This window comes from Eublepharis macularius, chromosome 7 (assembly GCF_028583425.1).
Source record: "Eublepharis macularius isolate TG4126 chromosome 7, MPM_Emac_v1.0, whole genome shotgun sequence".
Lineage (NCBI taxonomy): Eukaryota > Metazoa > Chordata > Lepidosauria > Squamata > Eublepharidae > Eublepharis > Eublepharis macularius.
This window is the reverse complement of record NC_072796.1, coordinates 35,284,637-35,304,452: the sequence shown is the minus strand read 5'-3', so window position 1 is coordinate 35,304,452 and position 19,816 is coordinate 35,284,637. Positions and strand designations below refer to the sequence as shown.

General features: G+C 42.3%; 2 protein-coding genes across 4 annotated transcripts in view; one reads left to right on the top strand and one right to left on the bottom strand.

The window, feature by feature from the left end:
* Positions 1-19,816, bottom strand: part of MYLK4 (myosin light chain kinase family member 4) — a 115,080-nt gene that overhangs the window by 80,061 nt on the left and 15,203 nt on the right. The window contains exon 2 of the mRNA XM_054985185.1: positions 10,252-10,468. Within this exon, the coding sequence (XP_054841160.1) occupies positions 10,252-10,468 (217 nt within the window). The remainder of the gene's footprint in view (positions 1-10,251; positions 10,469-19,816) is intronic.
* The window catches only part of WRNIP1 (WRN helicase interacting protein 1), a 43,504-nt gene continuing 36,232 nt past the window's right edge, over positions 12,545-19,816 (top strand). For 2 of the 3 annotated variants that reach the window (XM_054985187.1, XM_054985186.1), the window contains exon 1: positions 12,545-13,266. In XM_054985187.1, coding sequence (XP_054841162.1) covers positions 12,682-13,266 — 585 coding nt within the window. In that variant the 5' untranslated portion in view covers positions 12,545-12,681. The remainder of the gene's footprint in view (positions 13,267-19,816) is intronic. The other variant, XM_054985188.1, reaches the window with a different exon arrangement.

Here is a 19,816-nt window from a genome sequence, read left to right as displayed (position 1 = left end):
AAAATTTATCAAGCTGAGCATTTTCCTAAAAGCACTCATTTTCAGGAGAAATGGTCTCCATTCTTTGAATATCTGGAAACCAATAATATCTGGGCTGTATCAAAGTTTCACAAATCTATTTTTGAATTGTTATAATGTAGTTCTTAGAATTTAATCCTTATCATTGTTACTTTACATTTGTATATAGTATTGTTATTTGGTTATTGGTTGTGTTTTAGTTACCAATTGTTACTTGTTAATCTGTTATCTTGTAATTTGTTGTATGCTTTTTATTAATAAAAGTTTGTTAAAAAAATACCAATATTCCCGAAATTTCAGGATAATGGTAATCATGCACCTTCTAAAATACCTAAATAAATTTAAATGAACATTTTTGATGTGTGCTCTCCTAGTAGATCCTTCCACAATGAACAAGTAACTAGGAGCCAAATGATGGCATGGCTGAGGCTGCAATTCCTTGACTGGCTACTTGCATAGTGGCCCTGAGGCTTATATCAAACCTAACAGCTTGCTTGTGGCTGTGGTGGTACAGAAAGTAAGAGGTGACATCTGACCCCCAGAGTTCTTCTGAGTTCAAGACCCATGGAGTCTTACATTAGCCCCCTCCTTAGGGCCACTTTCAGGATAAATGCTATTTACCATTAAGCTAATGGTGTTGCTTCCTGCAATGATGATATTCAGGTTTCTGTCCTTTCTTGTACATGTACCATTTCTTTCTTCCTGTAAAATGCTAGTTTCCTTCACAGGAATAAAATACATGTTTTGTGCAATGCTGTGGACTGTACTTGCACGAAAGCATTGTTCTAATAGCAGAATATGAATCCTTCGCATGTGATAGCTTTGTTTAGGGACAGGTTAGCTACCTATGTTGTATGAAGTTGGTATACCCTAGCCTGGCCACCACTGTTCATTCACTGGTGCCTTATATACATGCATAATGTGATGGCATTGTCAGCGAGCATCTTCTTGATAGGGATGGTGATGGAGTTTCAAAGGATGCTCAGGCCATGTCTGTCAGTGCTGAAATATTAGCTTTTGTTTCTGAAGCTTCTGTGGTGGTAGTTGCTCTGGCAGTGGAGCACTGGATCACCACTATGGCAAATCAATTATTTGGCATACCAGAACCTGTAAATCACTCCCTCAACTTAGATTTTCTTTATTTTTACCCAGTGGGTGAAAAAATCTTACAATTTTAATGAATACATCTCAGTCTCTCATATGCATATCCAGAATATCTTCAGTTCTTCACAATGAAAAGAAAATTAATATATATCAATATCTTAAAAGCATAATATAGTTTGTAAGAATTAAATATGGATTAACTCTGGGACATTAATTTTTGAATTGTTAGGGAAACAGAGGGAAAGAGTTAAGTAGTGAAGATGGTGATACATTTGGCAGGAATTAGAAAAATGATAGAAGCTTTCCTATAGGGATGAAGACGCCAAATGCTCAATCTTTTTCAATGGAAAGCATGCTATAGAGCAGGTATTAATATGAGTACCTAGTGAGGGAGGATTTAAATAATAGTTGGTAGTGATCTCAGTAGCAATGTTGCCTCTCTCTCCCCACAGAGGTCACTAAGGCTATATGATGGACCAATGAGAATTCAGGATTATCATGCAGCAGGAAGGATGCAAACATTTTAAAAAGTGAAGAGGTATGATGGTGGTGGTGCTATAATTCTACACAGACTACTCAAACATATGAATGACAATTTTTTTGCATGTTGCTCTTTCCTCCTTTTTTAACTTTTTAAAATTAACATAAAATTGGAAGAACTTGTATAAAAAGGGTATGGGGTGGATAAAGAAAATGTTGTCTGAATACATTTCTGCCTTGCAATATCTGCCTTGCAATAAATCAATATTTGGATCTGTATCACTATCAAGCAGCAAGTTTACTTTATGAAATAAATCCACCCTCTTTAAAAGTACATCTACTACCTGTGGATCTTCCGATAGTCCAGGATTCCTTCTTCTACTAGGGCTTAGCATAGTCCACAGCTTGCGCCAGATGAATGAAGTTAAGAAGCAAAAGCTACCAGCAATCCAGACAGCTTTTCCATTTAAAAGGAAATCCATTTTTTGGATATTTTAATACTGGCTTTGGATTCTTGGCATTACTAGAAATCACTTGCTGGGCTTTTCCTTGAATTGGCCAGCACTACCTAACTGCAGAAGACACGGATATGCTGAAGGAATCCTGTCATAGCAGCCGACACTTTCCCTTGTACGTATAAGGGAAGCAACGTGATGGCCCAGTGACAAGCATGAAACAGGTGCTGCAGCCCACTGATACGGTGTACAGAGCATCGCTTGGAAGATAACTCCTCCTGACATTCTAGCGCTTCTCAAAAGGGCCAGAGCTATGAGCATCAACCCTAGCAGTTAACAGCTCCTGCTGCAACTCATCTGCTTGTTCCTTCTAATCTTCACAATATGCCGGTGGTGAAAAGAAGGGAGTGGAATGCAAAGAGAGGCACATTTTGGAACCTTAAATTTCATACTGGAGCAAGTTTAAGTGTTAAAATCTAGTAATTGTCTTTGGTTTTAAAACATTATTGCCACTGAATGGAATTTTCCATTAAAAGTGGAAAAGTGGGGGGAAAGGGGAAGGAAGGAATGGTGTAATAAAAAGTGAGGGACTCCAGAAATAAACAGTAGGCTTGAAATAACATACATTTTCAATTTTGTATGCAAAAATACCTAAAAGAAGTGGATTATAATATATTAAACACTGGGCCCTTATCACACTGCTTACCGGGACTCACAACAATGCGGAACATTGTGCTACAAACGTGGAAAATCGTGTTTGTAGCGTGCGATTTGCACGATGTCACGCAAATCTTTTCTGTGTTTGTAGCACGATGTTCTGCATCGTTGCGAGTCCCGGTAAGCAGTGTGAAAAGGGCCCTGTTTTTTGTAAAACATACTGCTCTGTTTTTATAATATACTAGAGGTGTTCCAGGTAGGGTTGCCAATCTCTAGGTGGTGGCCAGAGATGTTCCAGAATTACAACTGATCTCCAAACTACACAGAGAAAATGGCTGCTTTGGAGGGTGGACTTTGTGGCATTATACCTCACTGAATTCTTGGTCAGCTATGGACTCTTACATTGATGATTACCATTAATTCAAACATAGTTTTCCATGTGTAAATGGCAAGCCAGTGTGGCATCATGGTTGGAGTGTCAGACTAGGATATGGGAAGCCCAGGATTGAATCTCCATTCTGCCATAGAAGCTTGCTGGGGGACATTGGGTCAGACACATCCTCTCAGCCTAACCTGCCTCACAAGGTTGCTGTGAGGATAAAATGGAGGTGAGAACAACATGAGCAGCTTTGGGCCCCCACTAGGGAAAGTGGCAGGATATACATTAATTAAATAAATAAATAAACATAAATGACAACAATAATTATCTGGGTCACAGAACTGTCAAAGTGAGCAACTTATGGTTCAACATGCAAATCACTTGGCATGTTTTTTAAAAATATGAACCAATACGTTTGGCAGGTTTTTTGCTATAGTTGCATCCCACCATGCAGGTTGACCGCTGTCACTGGTTCTTCTCTGCACTGCTGACCGAAGTGCTTGTGGTGACATGGAAAAAGCAGACCATATGACGGCCAATTCACATGGCAAGCTACTGCACACCATCATCTCAGCACGTGGCAAAGCTGCCGGCACACACACAATTTGAAGCAGCTTCCACGTGGGAAGTGACCCTTAGACGAAGCAGGGTAAATGGCAAGTGGATCAGATTGCAAACATGTTTCTGGGGGGAGGGGGGAACAATGCTTGATCTCCTTTTAAGAAAGCTCTAGGAACCGGTTACAGAATAAGATAATTGCTCATCCCACTAAGAACATGATAGCACCCAGTGCCAATAACTGAGAGATCATTAGATGTGCACTTAAATCAGAAAGAACTTACCGATTATTAATGGTCATTATGTTCCTTCAAGAGGAAAGAACAAGAATGCCAAGCAACTGAATGAAAATCATCGCAGACATATGGAGTTAGAGAGATAAAATATGGATTGTCTGGGAATGGTACCTACCACAATATTACAGTTTAACAAGATCCGTGCTTGCTGAGGGAGTTGTTCATACCTTCAAATTATAGCTGCCTTATATCATGTCAGACCATTGATCCACTTAGCCCTGAGTAGTAGGTCAGATAAAGGTCTTTCCCAGCATGAGATCCTTTACGTATCAACATGGGACCTTCTGCTTGCAATGTGTGTTCTGTTACTGAATCTTATCCCCTTCTTAAGCTCATTGGTAAGCTGGTAAGCTGGTAAGTGATCTGTCATGGACAGATCACTACTTGCTGGGGTTTAGACTTATAGAAGTACCAAAACTTCACAGGTGTGGGGGATCAATTAAGATAGTATACCTCCACTGCCTGATGGATCTGACTTATTTTCGGACAGCATTGGGGAATTTTCTTGTTGATATGGCTGGCCTCTTGTTGATATCTTGATTGATCTCTGAAATGAGGAAATGACCTGAGCAATTGACACAATTGCTCCTAGTTGCCTTCTCTCCTGTCTAAGAGCCTGGGCAGCCCCTTGGTTTACTGAGGGGCTGTGGACAATGAAAGTCAGGGGAGATGACTAGAGAGACAATGGAGAAGGTCTTGAGACATGTCTGAAAAGACACAAGCTACAGTTCATTTTAAAGCCAACTGTGACAAAATGGGCATTAAATGCCAGGGTTACCAAATGTTACACCCAGAGACAGAGGGATGGTAGAGGGTTAAAACAATTATCCTGCCTGAATGGAGGATAATTGGCATGCTGCTCCCCCCTTTCTGTGATTGGTCAGCAAGAAGGTAACAAATTGGAGCTAACAGGATGGGCAGGAGAGAGTCTAAGCTTGGAATCTGGCCAGGGAGGGTCAGACTGAGATTCCTCTGGGTGAGGAAAAGATGGAAAGAGTTTGCCCTTATTGTGACAGCTTATGGTTGATAAAAAGCATTTAGTTGAGGGACATATATAATAAGAAAAAGATTGTAAGAAATGAGATAAGGAATAGAGTAAGTGGATAAAAAAGCAAAGAAATTAAATAATGATTAGAGAGATTAAAAGGGAAGGCTGAAGGTATAAGGGGCGATAGCCGGGTTATGCAGTGGCTTTCTTAATTTATGGATTGATGGTTATACTGGGGGGAAAAATTCTCTCTTTTTTTTTTTTTGAAGCATTGATTACATAATGAAGGTCTTGTACACGACTCTGTTACTGAAATGTTTTTTCTTTTTGTAATCCCCATTATAAAACCCTAATAAAAATAATTTACAGAAGAAAAAAAAGGGAGGCACATGCCTAAAAGTGGAGCAGCTCTGCTATCCCTATCAAAGTGTCACTCACCCACCCACCCTGCCTGGGCTGACCCACAGCCAGGTGGCAGAAGCCAGAACAACATGGATTAAGTGCTTTTCAAACTATACTGCTTTTGGTTGTTGTGGGTTTTCCAGGCTGTATTGCCGTGGTCTTTACCAACCACACATCCAGACAGAAGCAGAAGTTTAACAAACTACAGGAAAAAAGACAGACAAGCCCAATGCTCGACAATGCATGCATTGTCATCAATCTGACAGACCGTCAACTCTCACCAGAAGAAACCTCCATCTTGGCAAAGGGAGGAAACTTTGCAGTCACCCCCACCAGAATTCCTGTGAAAGACCACGGCAATACAGCCCGGAAAACCCACAACAACCATCGTTCTCCGGCCGTGAAAGCCCTCGACTATACTGCTTTTTCTGGTGGCAGAAGCAGCTCTCCCCTCTCCACAGGGCCACCAGGGCTTTTACAATTTTAATTGTCAATTTCATATTGATAGACCAACCTACCATTGTAATAAATAGGTGCAGCAAGTTCCCTGAATTCCCAGCTGTCATTTTTTTAAAAAAGTAAGTCTCTACTCTTTCCCTTGCAGAGATATAAGGAAAAAAGCATATCTCTGCAAGGGAAAGGGCTAAAGTCACTTACTTTTTAAAATATGAAAACTGAGAATTCAGGGAACTTGCTGCACCTATTTATTACAACTGTAGGTTGACATATCAATATAAAATTGACAATTTTAAAAAATTGGAAATAAAACCAGGAGGGGAGGAGAGAAGGAATTCGGGCTAGAGTGGTTCAACAATGATGAACATCCAATATTCAAAAGTGGGTTAGAATTGGATAAGAATGAGCAGGACAAACAAACCTAAAGATACATTTTGTACGAGGAAAAAATTGACTCAAAATCATCTTCCAGAAAAAGATCAGAGTAAATGTGGTCTCAAAAGAACCTGGGGGAAACCAAAAAACTCAAAGTCAAGACTAAGATCTCTTCCATAACTATATAAAATGGCTGCCAGCCTTCACAGAAGAACCAGTTACAGAGAAAGGGATACACCTCTTCCAATGCTTATAGACAGGCCTTTTTCTGGGAAAAGAGGTGGTGCAACTCAGTGGGTTGCCCTTGGAGAAAATGATCACATGGCTGGTGGCCCCACCCCCTGATCTCCAGGCAGAGGGGAGTTGAGATTGCCCTCCGCGCCGCTCAGTGGTGCGGAGGGCAATCTAAACTCCCCTCTGTCTGGAGATCAGGGGACGGGGCCACCTGCCATGTGACCATTTTCAAGAGGTTCCGGAACTCCGTTCCACCGCGTTCCAGCTGAAAAAAAGCCCTGCTTATAGAGTAAATGTTGGAAACCTTCTTTCCATATTAAAATTATGCTATGAACAAACCATTTCCATGGAACCTAGTAAATAAAAGTTTAAACCTTCACTCCAAAATAAACATTTTCATGCCACTCTTCCAATTGAGACTCCTTGTGTCTACTTTTCATTCAGTATCATATATACAAAGTTCTCAATCAACATTATTTCCTTCAGGTACAGTTCATATTTTGTTGGTGTTTGTATGGCTTATGGCTTCGGCCGAAAAAGCAATAAACATATTATTATTATTATTATTATTATTATTATTATTATTATTATTATTATTATTATTATTATTTCCTTCAGTATTTCATAACTATACATGTCTCACCAAAGATCAGAACTGAGGCTAGAAAGCTTGCTTCTTCCAGCAGGATAAATACTAAAGGACAATATGTTCTAGTATTAAGTTCTAGCTACATACCTCTCTATTGTTGGTACGCTTGAAATCAATGGACTTCATTGATAGTAAGAAAGCAGACACCATTGAAACCTATAAGGAACGCACTATTCAGTATCTCTGTCAAGAAAGTATCATTCCGGAAAATAGATGGGAGACTTATGTAATGGGAATGCAATATGCTAAATTCTATGAATGCAGTCTATTGATATGCATATAAAGAAGCCAGATACAGCACATCTTACAAATTAAGATCTGTTGTCATTGGTAATGTCATGGAAACTATCCAATACATGCCCAAGGCAGATGCACAACCCACATTATGCCCAGCAATCTCAATGGCAGCAACAGGACGGTAATAACATCTCAAAAATTGTCACTTTGCAGTTTGATGTATTCTGCAACAGGCAATTCAGAGGGCAACAATTTAACAAGAAACAACTATTTTATTCCTTTTTTTTAGGTCATCTCTTCTGAAATTCCTAATACTTTTGAAAAGCAACGATCTACTAAGAATGTGGGGCTACACACAGAGAAAAAATGGATAGAAAGATGATTTGAAAGCTGGCAATCAGTACTTTTGAAGTTACTTTAGAATTTATGTGGATGTCAGCCATGTATGTTTTTACAGAATTAATTAACTTACAGTGAAATTCACCACCTGCTGCTCCTTCATGGCCTCCTTTAATTTCATAGTAGTACTATATCATCTGTTTGATACTTTCTTCAAGAATCCTTGCTTTCAGAGACTCTAACATAGAGGAGAGTGCCACCTAGAGGACACTGAACTAGCCTTACAGCTATTCTTAACAGCTGAACCAGAAGATCTACTCAAAAACATTCTTTTGCCCCATATGTCAAAGATACACATACAGCAATGTCTTTAAAATAGCCCTGCTAGATTGCATAACTTGCTTGCAATAAATTTAGCAGCATGTGGGCCAACAAATATCTGTTCACCCACTTTAGCTTCACCCAAACACAACATACTTCATTTCTATTACACTGCAGAGGACCAAAATAAAAGGGAACTTGGCCCCACAAACACAAGGCATCATTCCAGCCCCCACGTTATAATCAAAATGGATGACAGGAAGGGACAGGTGAGATGGATACATTGAACTTTGTAACTCTGAATTTGGCAGGGTTCCATTCTCGATTTAAGACTGAAGCACCTATATTCTTATTTTTATCAAGGTTAAGGCAGTCAAGAAGCCAGTAGTCTGGCTGGTTTAAATAAAATGTAATCACATGGCTAACTCGGTATCAAAAATGTTCTGATACACCAAGGCTTCAGTTCATCTTCAGATTTGCTTCTCTGCCCAGTCTCAAACAGGCAGACGGAGAACACTGGCAGTCACCTTCCGACCCCCCCTTTCCCTATCCTCACTTTTGTGCTTTCAATCATGGTGACAGCTTTGCCTTGAATAACCTTCCATTTCACTGTCATCTCCTTCTCCTACTTCAATTCCCACTCACAAGCTTGCATCTTCTATAAAATGTGATGCTATGTCACTCCATTTCTGCCAGCAAATGGCAGCCCCAGGGTCAAACACAAGTTCCTGGAGGAAAACTAGCAGCCCAAGTTGTAAACCTTGCGGAAAAAACTTGTTGGCAGTCCACTCAGAAAGGTGCAGGTGGTGCCTTCACCTGCCCTCCATTGCCCCTTCATAGAAGTTCTATTGTAAAACCAGGATTCTATACTTTCTGCTTACAGAAAGTACGGAAAGTAATTAGGCACCCTAATTCTCGATCCCATACTTACTATTTCATCATTTCTATGTACTTCAGTACTGCCTATGTAATTAAACAGAAAGTCTTCAGATGCCAATTTTGTGTTGAGGGTTACACTAAACATATTAATTGGCACCTATAAATGTTAAGCAGAAACAGAAAGGCACAGACATACAATCAACTATCCTTCCCCAACACTTCTAATCCTCCATGTGAATTATTTCAAAACCAAACATTCTGATCTTTATGCCTCTCATTCCAGCCAAGAAACGGATATTTAAAATCCTTGCCATCACAAATATAGCCTTTGTTACAAGAGAAAAAAGATGGGGTTTTAAATAAACCCAGGACAAGCAAAGGAAATGTTCTTTCTACAAAAAAAGGGCTCTTTGGTTTATTAATCTCAGCAGGACATCTATATGGGTGTGGTTCTGCTCTTCAGCCTACTAATGCGTAATAACAATCCATTAACAAAAAATTACTTAATAGTATAAATTCTGCTTCAGAAACTAAAGCAGAAGTCCAGCAGCACCATAAAGACAAATTTTATACCAGTTTAAGGTTTCATGAGTCAGAGTTCATGTGTTTGTCCATTTGGCAGATACATTTATACTGAAAGCAGCAAACAGAAAAGTGTGGGTGGGTGGGGGGAATGTTACAAAGACAGGGCAGTTTAAAACAATATCTAGTCAAAGAGTAATCAATCCACTTGGAGTGGGTGAAGACAACTCCCAACGGTTGACAGATGGGTGAAGTAACATGAAAAAATCAGGTTGAATCTAGGAAAGTGCAGGGTGAGACATAATAAGGCGATCCAATTAGAAAAGTATAGCTGAACTAATATATTAGCACCTATGCATGTGTAAAATGCCTTTAAGTTGAAACTGATTTATGGTCACCCCAGCTGCAGTTTTCAAGGCAAGAGACAAATAGAAGTGGTTTGCCATTGAATGCCTCTGCATAGTAACCTGGAATTCTGGGTTGGTCTCCCATCCAAGTACTAACCAGGGCCAACCCTGCATAGTTTCCAAGATCTGACAAGATCAGGCTAGCCAGGGCCATCCAGGTCAGGTCATTAGCACCTACAGTGAGTGGAAAAGCCCAAGTTCTTGTTAAGATCTGGGAGAAAGATCTTGATGAATTCTGTGATTTCACATTGGATTCTCCCTTTGAAGTTCTTTTTAAAGAGATCCATGACTTTTAGATCAGTGATAGGATGCCCAGGATTCTTCCGCTTCCCATTTTTCTAAGCAGTGAACGTTCTGTGGCACCACAGGAAATAATCTGCCTGGGAGGAATTCACAACTAACCAACAGTTTGCAACATTTATACATAAGATGATAAACATGTGAAAGGGAACATGCACAAAAGAGAACATAGCAATCAGTGTAACTAACTCATACCTCCTCATCATCAGCGAAACTTTTTACTGTTTCCAGGCCATGGAAGAAAGCCATTCTGTCCTGCCTGCCATTGCAGTACCGTGTATTAATTTCTTCCAGCTGGTTAAGCTTATAGAACTTCCCAGGATAACCTATTACATTACTATCTTGATGTTTCTCCATCTTGGCTCCATAAAACACTGAATAGGAGTGCGTTCTGATTTCTCCTTTTTGCTGTCTGCAACAAAAGGAAACAAATAGAAAGTACGGGGGACACAGTTCTCAGAAAATGAAATGAAATGCATGTGCGTGTGTGTGCAGACACACAATAATTATGTAAATCATCGGTCCATTCTTAGATCACCAAATAATGCTAGAAAAATAGTGTAATGAAGAACTGAATTTTACGGACATCATACTTTATCCCTGAACTGAGTATAGTGCTTATAATATCTGCCATAAGTACCAGATCCTTGAAAACTAGGCAACAAAATAAATAAAATACAAACACCTCCAAGAGTGGGAGGCAATGAACCACTGTAGAGCACAAACAAAGTGAAGCTGGACTTTGCATATAGGTTTTCAGAATTTCACTCTGAACTCCTAATCATTCTAAAGTTTTTTTTCCGGATTCATGTGACTTCAACCCCTTTGCTAGTTATGTAGGAAGTGTCTTGAGGATCACAGTGACACCATCCTAAAACGTTATCTTTGACTTAATACTAACTCATACAAACACTATGCCAGCAGTAATTTCAGGTGGATAGTTGGTAGTTCGATATTGCTGTAGTAGAAAAACAAGATTCAGGTCCAGTAGCATCTTAGTAGCACCTCAGTGTAATTATCATCCTGCACAGATTCTCCTGGTGCCCACCAGTGGCAGGCAAACTTCCAGTGGTTTGCCCCAGTGCCTGCCGATCGCTGGTGATCAGCAGGAAGTGGCAAGCCAGCAGACAACCTGGGCGTGTGGCAGGGATGCTCCTAGCAGAGCACGATGACATCACTTCCGGAAGTAATATCATCGTGCTGGCCGTGGGAGTGCTCCTGCTTTTTACGTGGGCCTGATTTTTGCCCCAAACAGGCCTGTGCCAAGCCAGCATGATGACATCACTTCCGGAAATGACATCATCACACAGGGGCTGGGAGCTGCATGCATATGAAGATCATGCCTCTGCTAGCCAATCCCCCAGAGCTCAGGCCAGGCAGGCAAGTGGGCCCACTACTTCCCGGGCGTTGTGGAGGAGGCTGGGTCAGGTGCTCTTCTAGTGCTCGGGTGGGCCCTGCTGCTTCCTGGGCAAGGCAGAGGAGGCTGGGACATCTGGGCCAGGTGGTCCTCCAGTGCTTTGCCGAGCGAGCAAGCCTGCTGTTTCCCTGGTGGGGTTGGAAGCGGGGGGGGGAGGTCAGGAGGAGCCGGGGTGGGTGGGCTGGCCACTTCCCTGAGACTTGAAGGCTGGGCTGCCTGGAAGCAGGGTGGAAGGGGAAGAGGCAGATCTGGTGCAGGCAGATTTTCTGGTTCTGCCACCAGCTCATCGATGCCAGCAGCCAGCCACCCCTTCTCTCCCATGCTCAAAAATATCAGACATTTATATTTTAATACTAAAAAAATAAACTAAAGAAGGGAAACATAATGGAATCAAACTCAGGTTCTTCTGAGTAACAGACATATATTTTAGTTTATATAGCTTCTCTACCAGAAGTTCAGCATACTACATATTCTGGTCTGGAAACTCAGCTTTTAACTTTTTAAAAGATTCTGCTGTGTGCTATTCCTCATTGTGGCAGGATGGTTTCCACATCCAGGTTGGGAAATTCCTGGAGACTTTTGGGGTGAACCTTGGGGCGGGAGGGGTTTGGGATGGGGAGGGTCCCCAGCAGGGTATAATGCCATAGAGTCAAACCTCCAAGGTACCTATATCCTCCAGGGAAACTGATCTCATCTGGAGGTCCCTTATAATTACGGGAGATCTGCAGGCTCCACCTGAAGGTTGGGAATGGGAAGCCTAAGCTGTGGGCTGATGAACACAGCTTTGGCTACACAAACGGGTTACATTATGGGGGGGGGGGGGGGACAAATAACCCAGAAACATTAACGTCCTTCTTTCTAAGATTTCATGGCGCGAATTCTCAACACGCCTGGGATTCCCAGAAACGACAAGCGCCTTTTCTTTCCCACCAAAATGTACACAATAGTACGCCTCACAAAACTTTCCTGTTCCTTCAGCCCCACAGAACTACAACTCCCAAAAGCCTGCACGTTGAAGGCGCCAGTAGGAAAAGGAGGTGTTTACTCTGCTCCTTTTCCTGCCCGGGCAAATTTTATGGCTGTGGCTGCAACCTTTTCGAGGAGCTTGCTGTCTCCCTTCGGGGAACGTTTCTTGTGTGGATTTCCGAAACGCATTTCTCCCCGAGAGAGAAGCGTTGGACTGAGCGGGATTTTCTTTCAGCCAGGAAATGGAACAACACCTCGTGAGTTGCCCCGTTTGCTCCCATGAGCTTCCAGCCCCTTGCATCAACTCCCACCTGGACAAATGTTTGCAGGGCAAAGGGGGAGACGATCCCGTCTCAGAGGGTGGGGGTAACGGCAGCTCCCCGAAGGAGACGGGGATGGGCCTGCAGCAGCCCTGCAAGAAGAAAATGCGCCGGTCGAAGTCTCCAGAGGGCGGCAAACGCGAAGAGGAGCCGGGCAGCAGCCTCAACACCCTCCCGGTGTTTTCCCTTTTCCAGAAAGGAAGAGGATGCTCGGGAGCAGGGGCGCCCCTGAAGGGCGCTGCTGCTGCGTCTCCATCCCGAGCAGAGAAGCAGCTGCACAGGGAGGATCCTGGTATCAGCCCCCGTGCCTCAGTTCCGGAGTTGGGCGGCGAGAATCTGGCCCAAAAACTCGAAGGGAAGCCCCTGGCGGATAAGCTGCGGCCGGACACTTTGAGCGACTATATGGGGCAGGATCAAGTGGTGGGAGAACAGACTCTTTTGCGGTCCCTGCTGGAAGCCCACGAAATCCCTTCCCTCATTTTCTGGGGGCCGCCCGGCTGCGGCAAGGTGAGTGGCCCCCTGGTGCTGCCACACTTTCTGTCTTCCTATGATCCAGAGGAGTTAGCCGTGTTAGTCTGTGGTAACAAAATAGAAAAGAGTCCAGTAGCACCTTTAAGACTAACCAACTTTACTGTAGCATAAGCTTTCAAGAATCACAGTTCTCTTCGTCATCTGTCTTAAAGGTGCTACTGGACTCTTTTCTATTTTGTTTTCCTATGACAATCTCAGCATCCCAGCCAGGGCTTAGTTTGTGCCAGGATTTTAAGCCCCAGAAATTGTTTTTCACTGTCAAGACATAACCCTGAAAATAATTTCATGTGGGTAGCCCTGGGGGTCGTCAATAGAAGCGCAAGATTCAAATCCAGTGGCACCTTAGAGACCAATTAGATTTCCAGGATACATGTTTTCAAGAGTCAAAGCTCCCTTTGTGAGCTTTTGAGAGCTTTCAAAGGGTTCTTTGACTCTGGAAAGCTCATATCTCGGAAATCTAGTTGGTCTCTGAAGTGCCACTGGACTTGAACCCTGAAAAATGTAATAATAATTATCTTTGAGCATATGCAGAGTTCATTCCTTCTCATGGCCACTTAAGGTATTGCTTGTGCCCACAGTTGTCATATGAAGGATTATCTCTGAGTACATTATGTACAGGCATCAATCCCAGCACCTCTCTTTGGAGAAAGTAGTCATAATGGTCTACTCCAGATCAAGAACCACACCCTGTTTCTATTTTTGTGCAGAGGTCATCTTAACAGAAGCAATGTGAGTTCTCAATGCTCTTTAAGGCCCAGTTCATCCTGAGTCAGTGAGAGTCTTCATATGGCAGAGGCCCAGGAGCACCCAGCCTCCTGTTCTACAACACAGCTAATGTTATAATGCCTCATTATGAAGCCCCTTTCCTCTTTTTGAGGTAAAGGATTTGCACAGAGTGGGGATCTGCATGGAGCAGCTGTTCCATCTAAGACTTTTACTGTGAAATCCTAAGCAGAGTTACTCCAGTTTAGCAGAGTAACTGCTTAGGATTTCACTGTTAGTCCTCTCACATAGAGGTTTTCCTGTGGTTTCCCAGGTGTGTGGTTTTCTCCAAGCTTCATAGAATCATAGAGTTGGAAGGGGCCATACAGACCATCTAGTCCAACCCCCTGCCCAGTGCAAGATCAGCCTAAAGCATCTCTGACAAGTATTCATCCAGCCTCTTCTTGAAAACTACCAGTGAAGGGGAGCTCACCACCTCCCTAGGCAGCTGATTCTACTTTTGAACTACTCTGACCGTGAAAAAGTTTTTCCTAATATCCAGCCGGTACCTTTGTGCATGTAGTTTTAGCCCATTGCTTCAGGTCCTACCCTCTGCTGCCAACTGGAACAGCTCTTTGCCCTCCTCCAAATGACAGCCTTTCAAATATTTAAAGAGAGCAATCATGTCCCCCCTCAACCTCCTCTTCTCCAAACTAAACATTCCCAAGGCCCTCAGCCTTTCCTCGTAGGGCTCAGTCTCCAGACCCCTGTTCATTCTCGTTGCTTTCCTCTGCACCCTCTCGATTTTGTCCACATCCTTTTTGAAGTGAGGCCTCCAGAACTGCACACAATACTCCAGGTGTGGCCTGACCAAGGCAGTATAGAGAGGGGCTATGACCTCCTGCAATTTCGACGCTATGGCCCCTTTGATACAACCCAGGATTGAATTAGCCTTTTTTGCCACCGCATCACACTGACTGCTCATATTCAGTTTACAGTCCACTCTTACCCCAAGATCCCTTTCACATATACTACTGCCCAGAAGTGTATCCCCCATCCAGTATTTGTGCTTCCCATTTTTGTGGCCCAGATGTAATACTGTGCACTTGTCTTTGTTGAATTGCATCCTATTCACAGCTGCCCACTTCTCCAGAGTATTCAGGTCTTGTTGAATTTTAATTCTGTCTTCTTGGGTGTTTGCTACCGCTCCCAATTTGGTATCATCAGCAAATTTAATGAGCAGCCCTTCCACTCCTTCATCCAGATCATTGATAAAAATATTGAAAAGTACCGGGCCCAAAACCGAGCCCTGCGGCACCCCACTGAACACCTCCCTCCAATCTGATGAAACGCTGCTGACCACCACTCTTTGAGTGCGGTCCTCCAACCAGTTCCCTATCCACCGAACTGTCCTATAGTCCACTCCACAGTCTTCCAGTTTGCCCATCAGAATGTCATGGGGGACCTTATCAAAAGCTTTACTGAAATCCAGATAAATCACGTCAACAGAGTTCCCCTGATCCAGTAAGCTGGTCACTTGATCAAAGAAGGAGACCAGGTTGGTCTGGCAAGATCTGTTAGGAACAAAACCATGCTGACTTCCCCAGATCACTGAGTGGTCCTTCAGATGCTTACAGATTGATCCCTTTAGAATCTGTTCTAATATCTTCCCAGCAACAGAAGTCAGACTGACCGGCCTGTAGTTTCCCGGGTCATCCTTCCTCCCTTTCTTAAAGATTGGGATAACATTCACGCTTCTCCAATCTTGTGGCACATCCCCAGTCCTCCAGGAGGCCTTGAAGATGATGGACAGGGGTTCTGCAAGTTCTCTAGAAAGTTCTTTCAACACTCTTGGGTGCACCACATCCAGCCCAGGGGATTTGTATTCATCCAGTGCAGCCAGATGCCTCTCCACAACCTCTCTGTCAATGTCAATTAGCCACTCAGGTGTCCTGCCACATTTTCTACTATCTCTAGATGTGCCTGAGGTCTTCAGGGAGAAAACAGAGGCAAAAAAGTCATTAAGCCTGTCTGCTTTTTCTCTGTCCTGCATCAGAGTTTCTCCATCTACTCCCAACAGCAGTCCAATTGCCTCTTTTACCTTGCTTTTGCTTCTCACGTATCTGTAGAAGTTTTTCTTATTGTAGCGAGCCCTCCTGGCCAGACCCAGCTCGTACTGAGCTTTGGCCTCTCTGATGGCTGATCTGCAGTACCTAGTAACCCTCATATACTCCTCTTTAGAGGTCTGTCCTTCTCTCCATTTCCTGAACATTTCCTTTTTCTCCCTTAGCTTATTCTGGAGCTCTCTGTGCATCCACATCGGTTTCTTGAAGCCCTTACCATGTTTCCGTCTTGCTGGGATAGTGAGGGCTTGAGCTTGCAAAAGCTCATGTTTGAGAATGGCCCACCCTTCACTTGCTCCTTTCCCTTCCAGCACACTCCCCTACGGAATGACTCTCATCAAGCCTCTGAGTTCATCGAAGTTGGCCCTACGAAAATCTAACCTACGAGTCTGGCTATGAACTTCCTTGGCTCCCCACAGCAACTGGAATTCAAGGAGGACATGGTCACTTCCCCCTAAGGTCCCCACCACCTTAATCTCATCTACCAATTCTTCCCTGTTGATTAATATCAAGTCTAGTATGGCCGAGCCCCTTGTAGCTTCCTCCACCTTTTGAAAAAGGAAGTTATCGGCCAGGCAGGTCAGGAAATTGCGTGATTCATGACGCTTTGCTGAGCCTGTCTCCCAACACACATCGGGAAAGTTGAAGTCACCCATAATTACAAGGTTCTGATGTCTGGATACTCTGCCAATCTGTTCAAAGAGGGCAGCATCCATTTCTTCTCGCTGGTCAGGTGGTCTGTAGCAGACTCCAACAATACCCTTTGTCCTTCCTCCCCTTATTTCTACCCATATACTTTCCACCGGGCTGTCCGCCCCATTCTCCATAACTTCTTGACAATCAAACCCTCTCCTCACATACAACGCCACTCCACCTCCTTTTCTACCCTTCCAGTTTTTCTTGAACAACTCATACCCATCCACTAGCACATTCCAGTCATGGGAATCATCCCACCAAGTCTCAGTAATTCCTACTATATCATAGCCCTCTGTTTGCAATAGAAGCTCAAGCTCTTCTTTCTTATTGCCCATACTTTGGGCATTGGTATATAGACGCTTGTAGCCTTGTACCTTTGTTTGACCTTTCCTACCCAGGTGGGTATCATCAAGACATCATTTTGTGCTTGTTGTCTTTATGTCCTCATTCTTTCTCTGCACTTGCTCAAACCACATTTGATACAGTTTGGGAAAGGCTGAAGGAACCATGACGAAACCATGGAAAGACAACAAATGGAAAATTACATTCTAAGGAAGCATAAAGAAATTGCTGCCGATTGGAGCCCAAACCATAGAAAACATTATCTGTGTTGTGAAGAGGAGGGAGTTTGTGAAGTCTCTCCCAGAACCGTGTTCTTTGTTCATCAGAACATTACAAGAATAGAATCCTATACTGTTCTTAGAAATGAGTGTGAATAGAAGCACCAAGGCGCACTGTCCTGACTAGCGCTGAAGAAGTACTTAAAACTGTTCACACATGCTCTTTTAAATACCGTTATAGACATAAGTCATTGCCGTGGATTAGAAATTCAACATCAGCATGCATTTAAAAGGTAGGAAAATATCCATTAAGAAACATGTAAAGAGATTTAGTGGCTGTCCCATAACTTTAAACTTCTTTTGGAAAAACTTGCTGGGAGAGAAACAGTGCAATCTTAAGAAGAGTTACTCCAATCTAAGCCCATCGAAATCAGTGGGCTTAGAGAGGAATAACTCTGCTTTGGATTGCACTGAAAGAATCCCATGTACACTTAAAAAGCTTAGAGGAGCTTACTTTCGTGTAAAATATATGTGGGAATGTATAGACTGTAAGTCTGAAAACTGCTGCCAAAACTGGAGAAAACCGTTTTTCTACGGTATGAAGTTCTGGTGCTGCCAGAACTTTTATTTATTTGTTGGCAATATTTTAAAAACTGTCCTTTCTATTAAAAATACCCAAGACATGTTAAAACAATAACATTTCTTATGCATAAAACAATGGATTGAACAAATAAGCAATAAAACAGCAGATTAAATGCAGCAAGAACTATTCATAGTAATACATAACACTAATCAATGCAGTAGAAAGAACATTGTAATGCAATCCACATTCAGAGCTATTGTGTGAAAATCACACCTCTTTTCTGAATGGAGGGATCCTATATAAACTGAGTCTCCTTACCGCTTGTACTCACAGTCTATAGGTGGTCAAAATGTGCTCATTTGTCGGTCACATGAAATAGCATAATAGGCACACACACCTAGTAATGTACCTGCTAATTTCCATAATATGTGAAGGAGCTCTAAGTAGTTCTCTAACATGGTATAAATCTTTCTTCTTTGGGTAGGCTTTTGAGATCCAGGGTTAAGTTGATATAGGGTACATTTTCAGTTTGTTGAATACATTGGATTTCATGGGGGTTTTATTTGATTGGTTTTATTGGCTTGTGTGCTAACAGTTGTCATCTCTCCCAGTGGCGTAAGCAAGAAATCTAAATAAAGGGTGTTAATCTTGTGGAGTGAAGAAAGCGTTGAATAATTTGTTAGGTGATCTCTGGAGAATGCACAGAAGAGTTATCTGTGTCTACCATTCAGAACATTTCCAGTTTAGAATTACTCAACCTATAAAATGGTACATAACAATTGGGAACGAATGTCTTGATGTACAGACACTGAATAATACCTAACAGTCAAAATAGGCCATTGTGACATCAGGGTGTAGAGATAAAGTTACTCCTAATCTTTTCACTATAAAAGGAAAAATCGTCCATACTTCATCTTATAAAGTATTTATTTACATAGTATTTTTGGCATGCACCCATTTATTCAGTTATTAGTCCACTGAATTCAGTGGAAGCTGAGTAAGTGTGTGTATAATTACTGCTGTAAAGTACAGACTGTTGTACAGTCTTTAATCTTGTTTGTCTTCTCTGAGTCAGGCCTAAGGCCATGCAGTTTAGTTAGTAAAACCAGTCTTATTCTCTTAAGACTTTCGTTGATTACTTAGCATTGGATGAATAAAGGTTCTGGAATTTTACAGAAAAAGTCAGTCCCATTGAATAGGACTTCTGAGTAAACATGAACCCCTAGTTCCTTGCAGTTCCATCTCAAACACGTCTACCCTAAGCTTGCTCAGATCTGGTAGAACTTGCTCCCAGTAAACTGTTCTTAGAATTGCATTGTTGGTCTATTGGCTTCGAAGCTTGACCTGGTGCTAATCACATTTTAAAACGCATACAAAATTAACAGCTGCTACATCCTGGTGGATTAAAGTAAGGAACTCTCATGCATTATAGTGAGAAATTTATCTGAGATATCAAGTTGCAACTTTGCCAGCTTCCAATCGAACCATTCAACTCCTCTAAAGGGGTAGCAATAGCCTGCTCTTCCTTGTTAACTTAGCCTGCCGGACTATGATATTTACATTGCATAAGTTAGGCATTTTAAGTAGACACCATGAGAAGAACTGGTGTCAAGGAAGTAAAAAATGGCAAAGTGATATTAATTCTAGTTTCTAATACTTTATCAGGTTCAAACTGCCCTTACTAAGGCATCAGGTAGCAGAAGATTCAGCAAGTACAGCTTCTAACTCCAAACTAGTTAGAATTTTTACTGAAATGTACATGTTTCAAATTTTGAATTCATTTTCTTCATCTTATTTCCACCCACTCTTTTGAAAAACATTTCAACACTCCCATTACTCTTCATTGTTTTAATTACTCATTT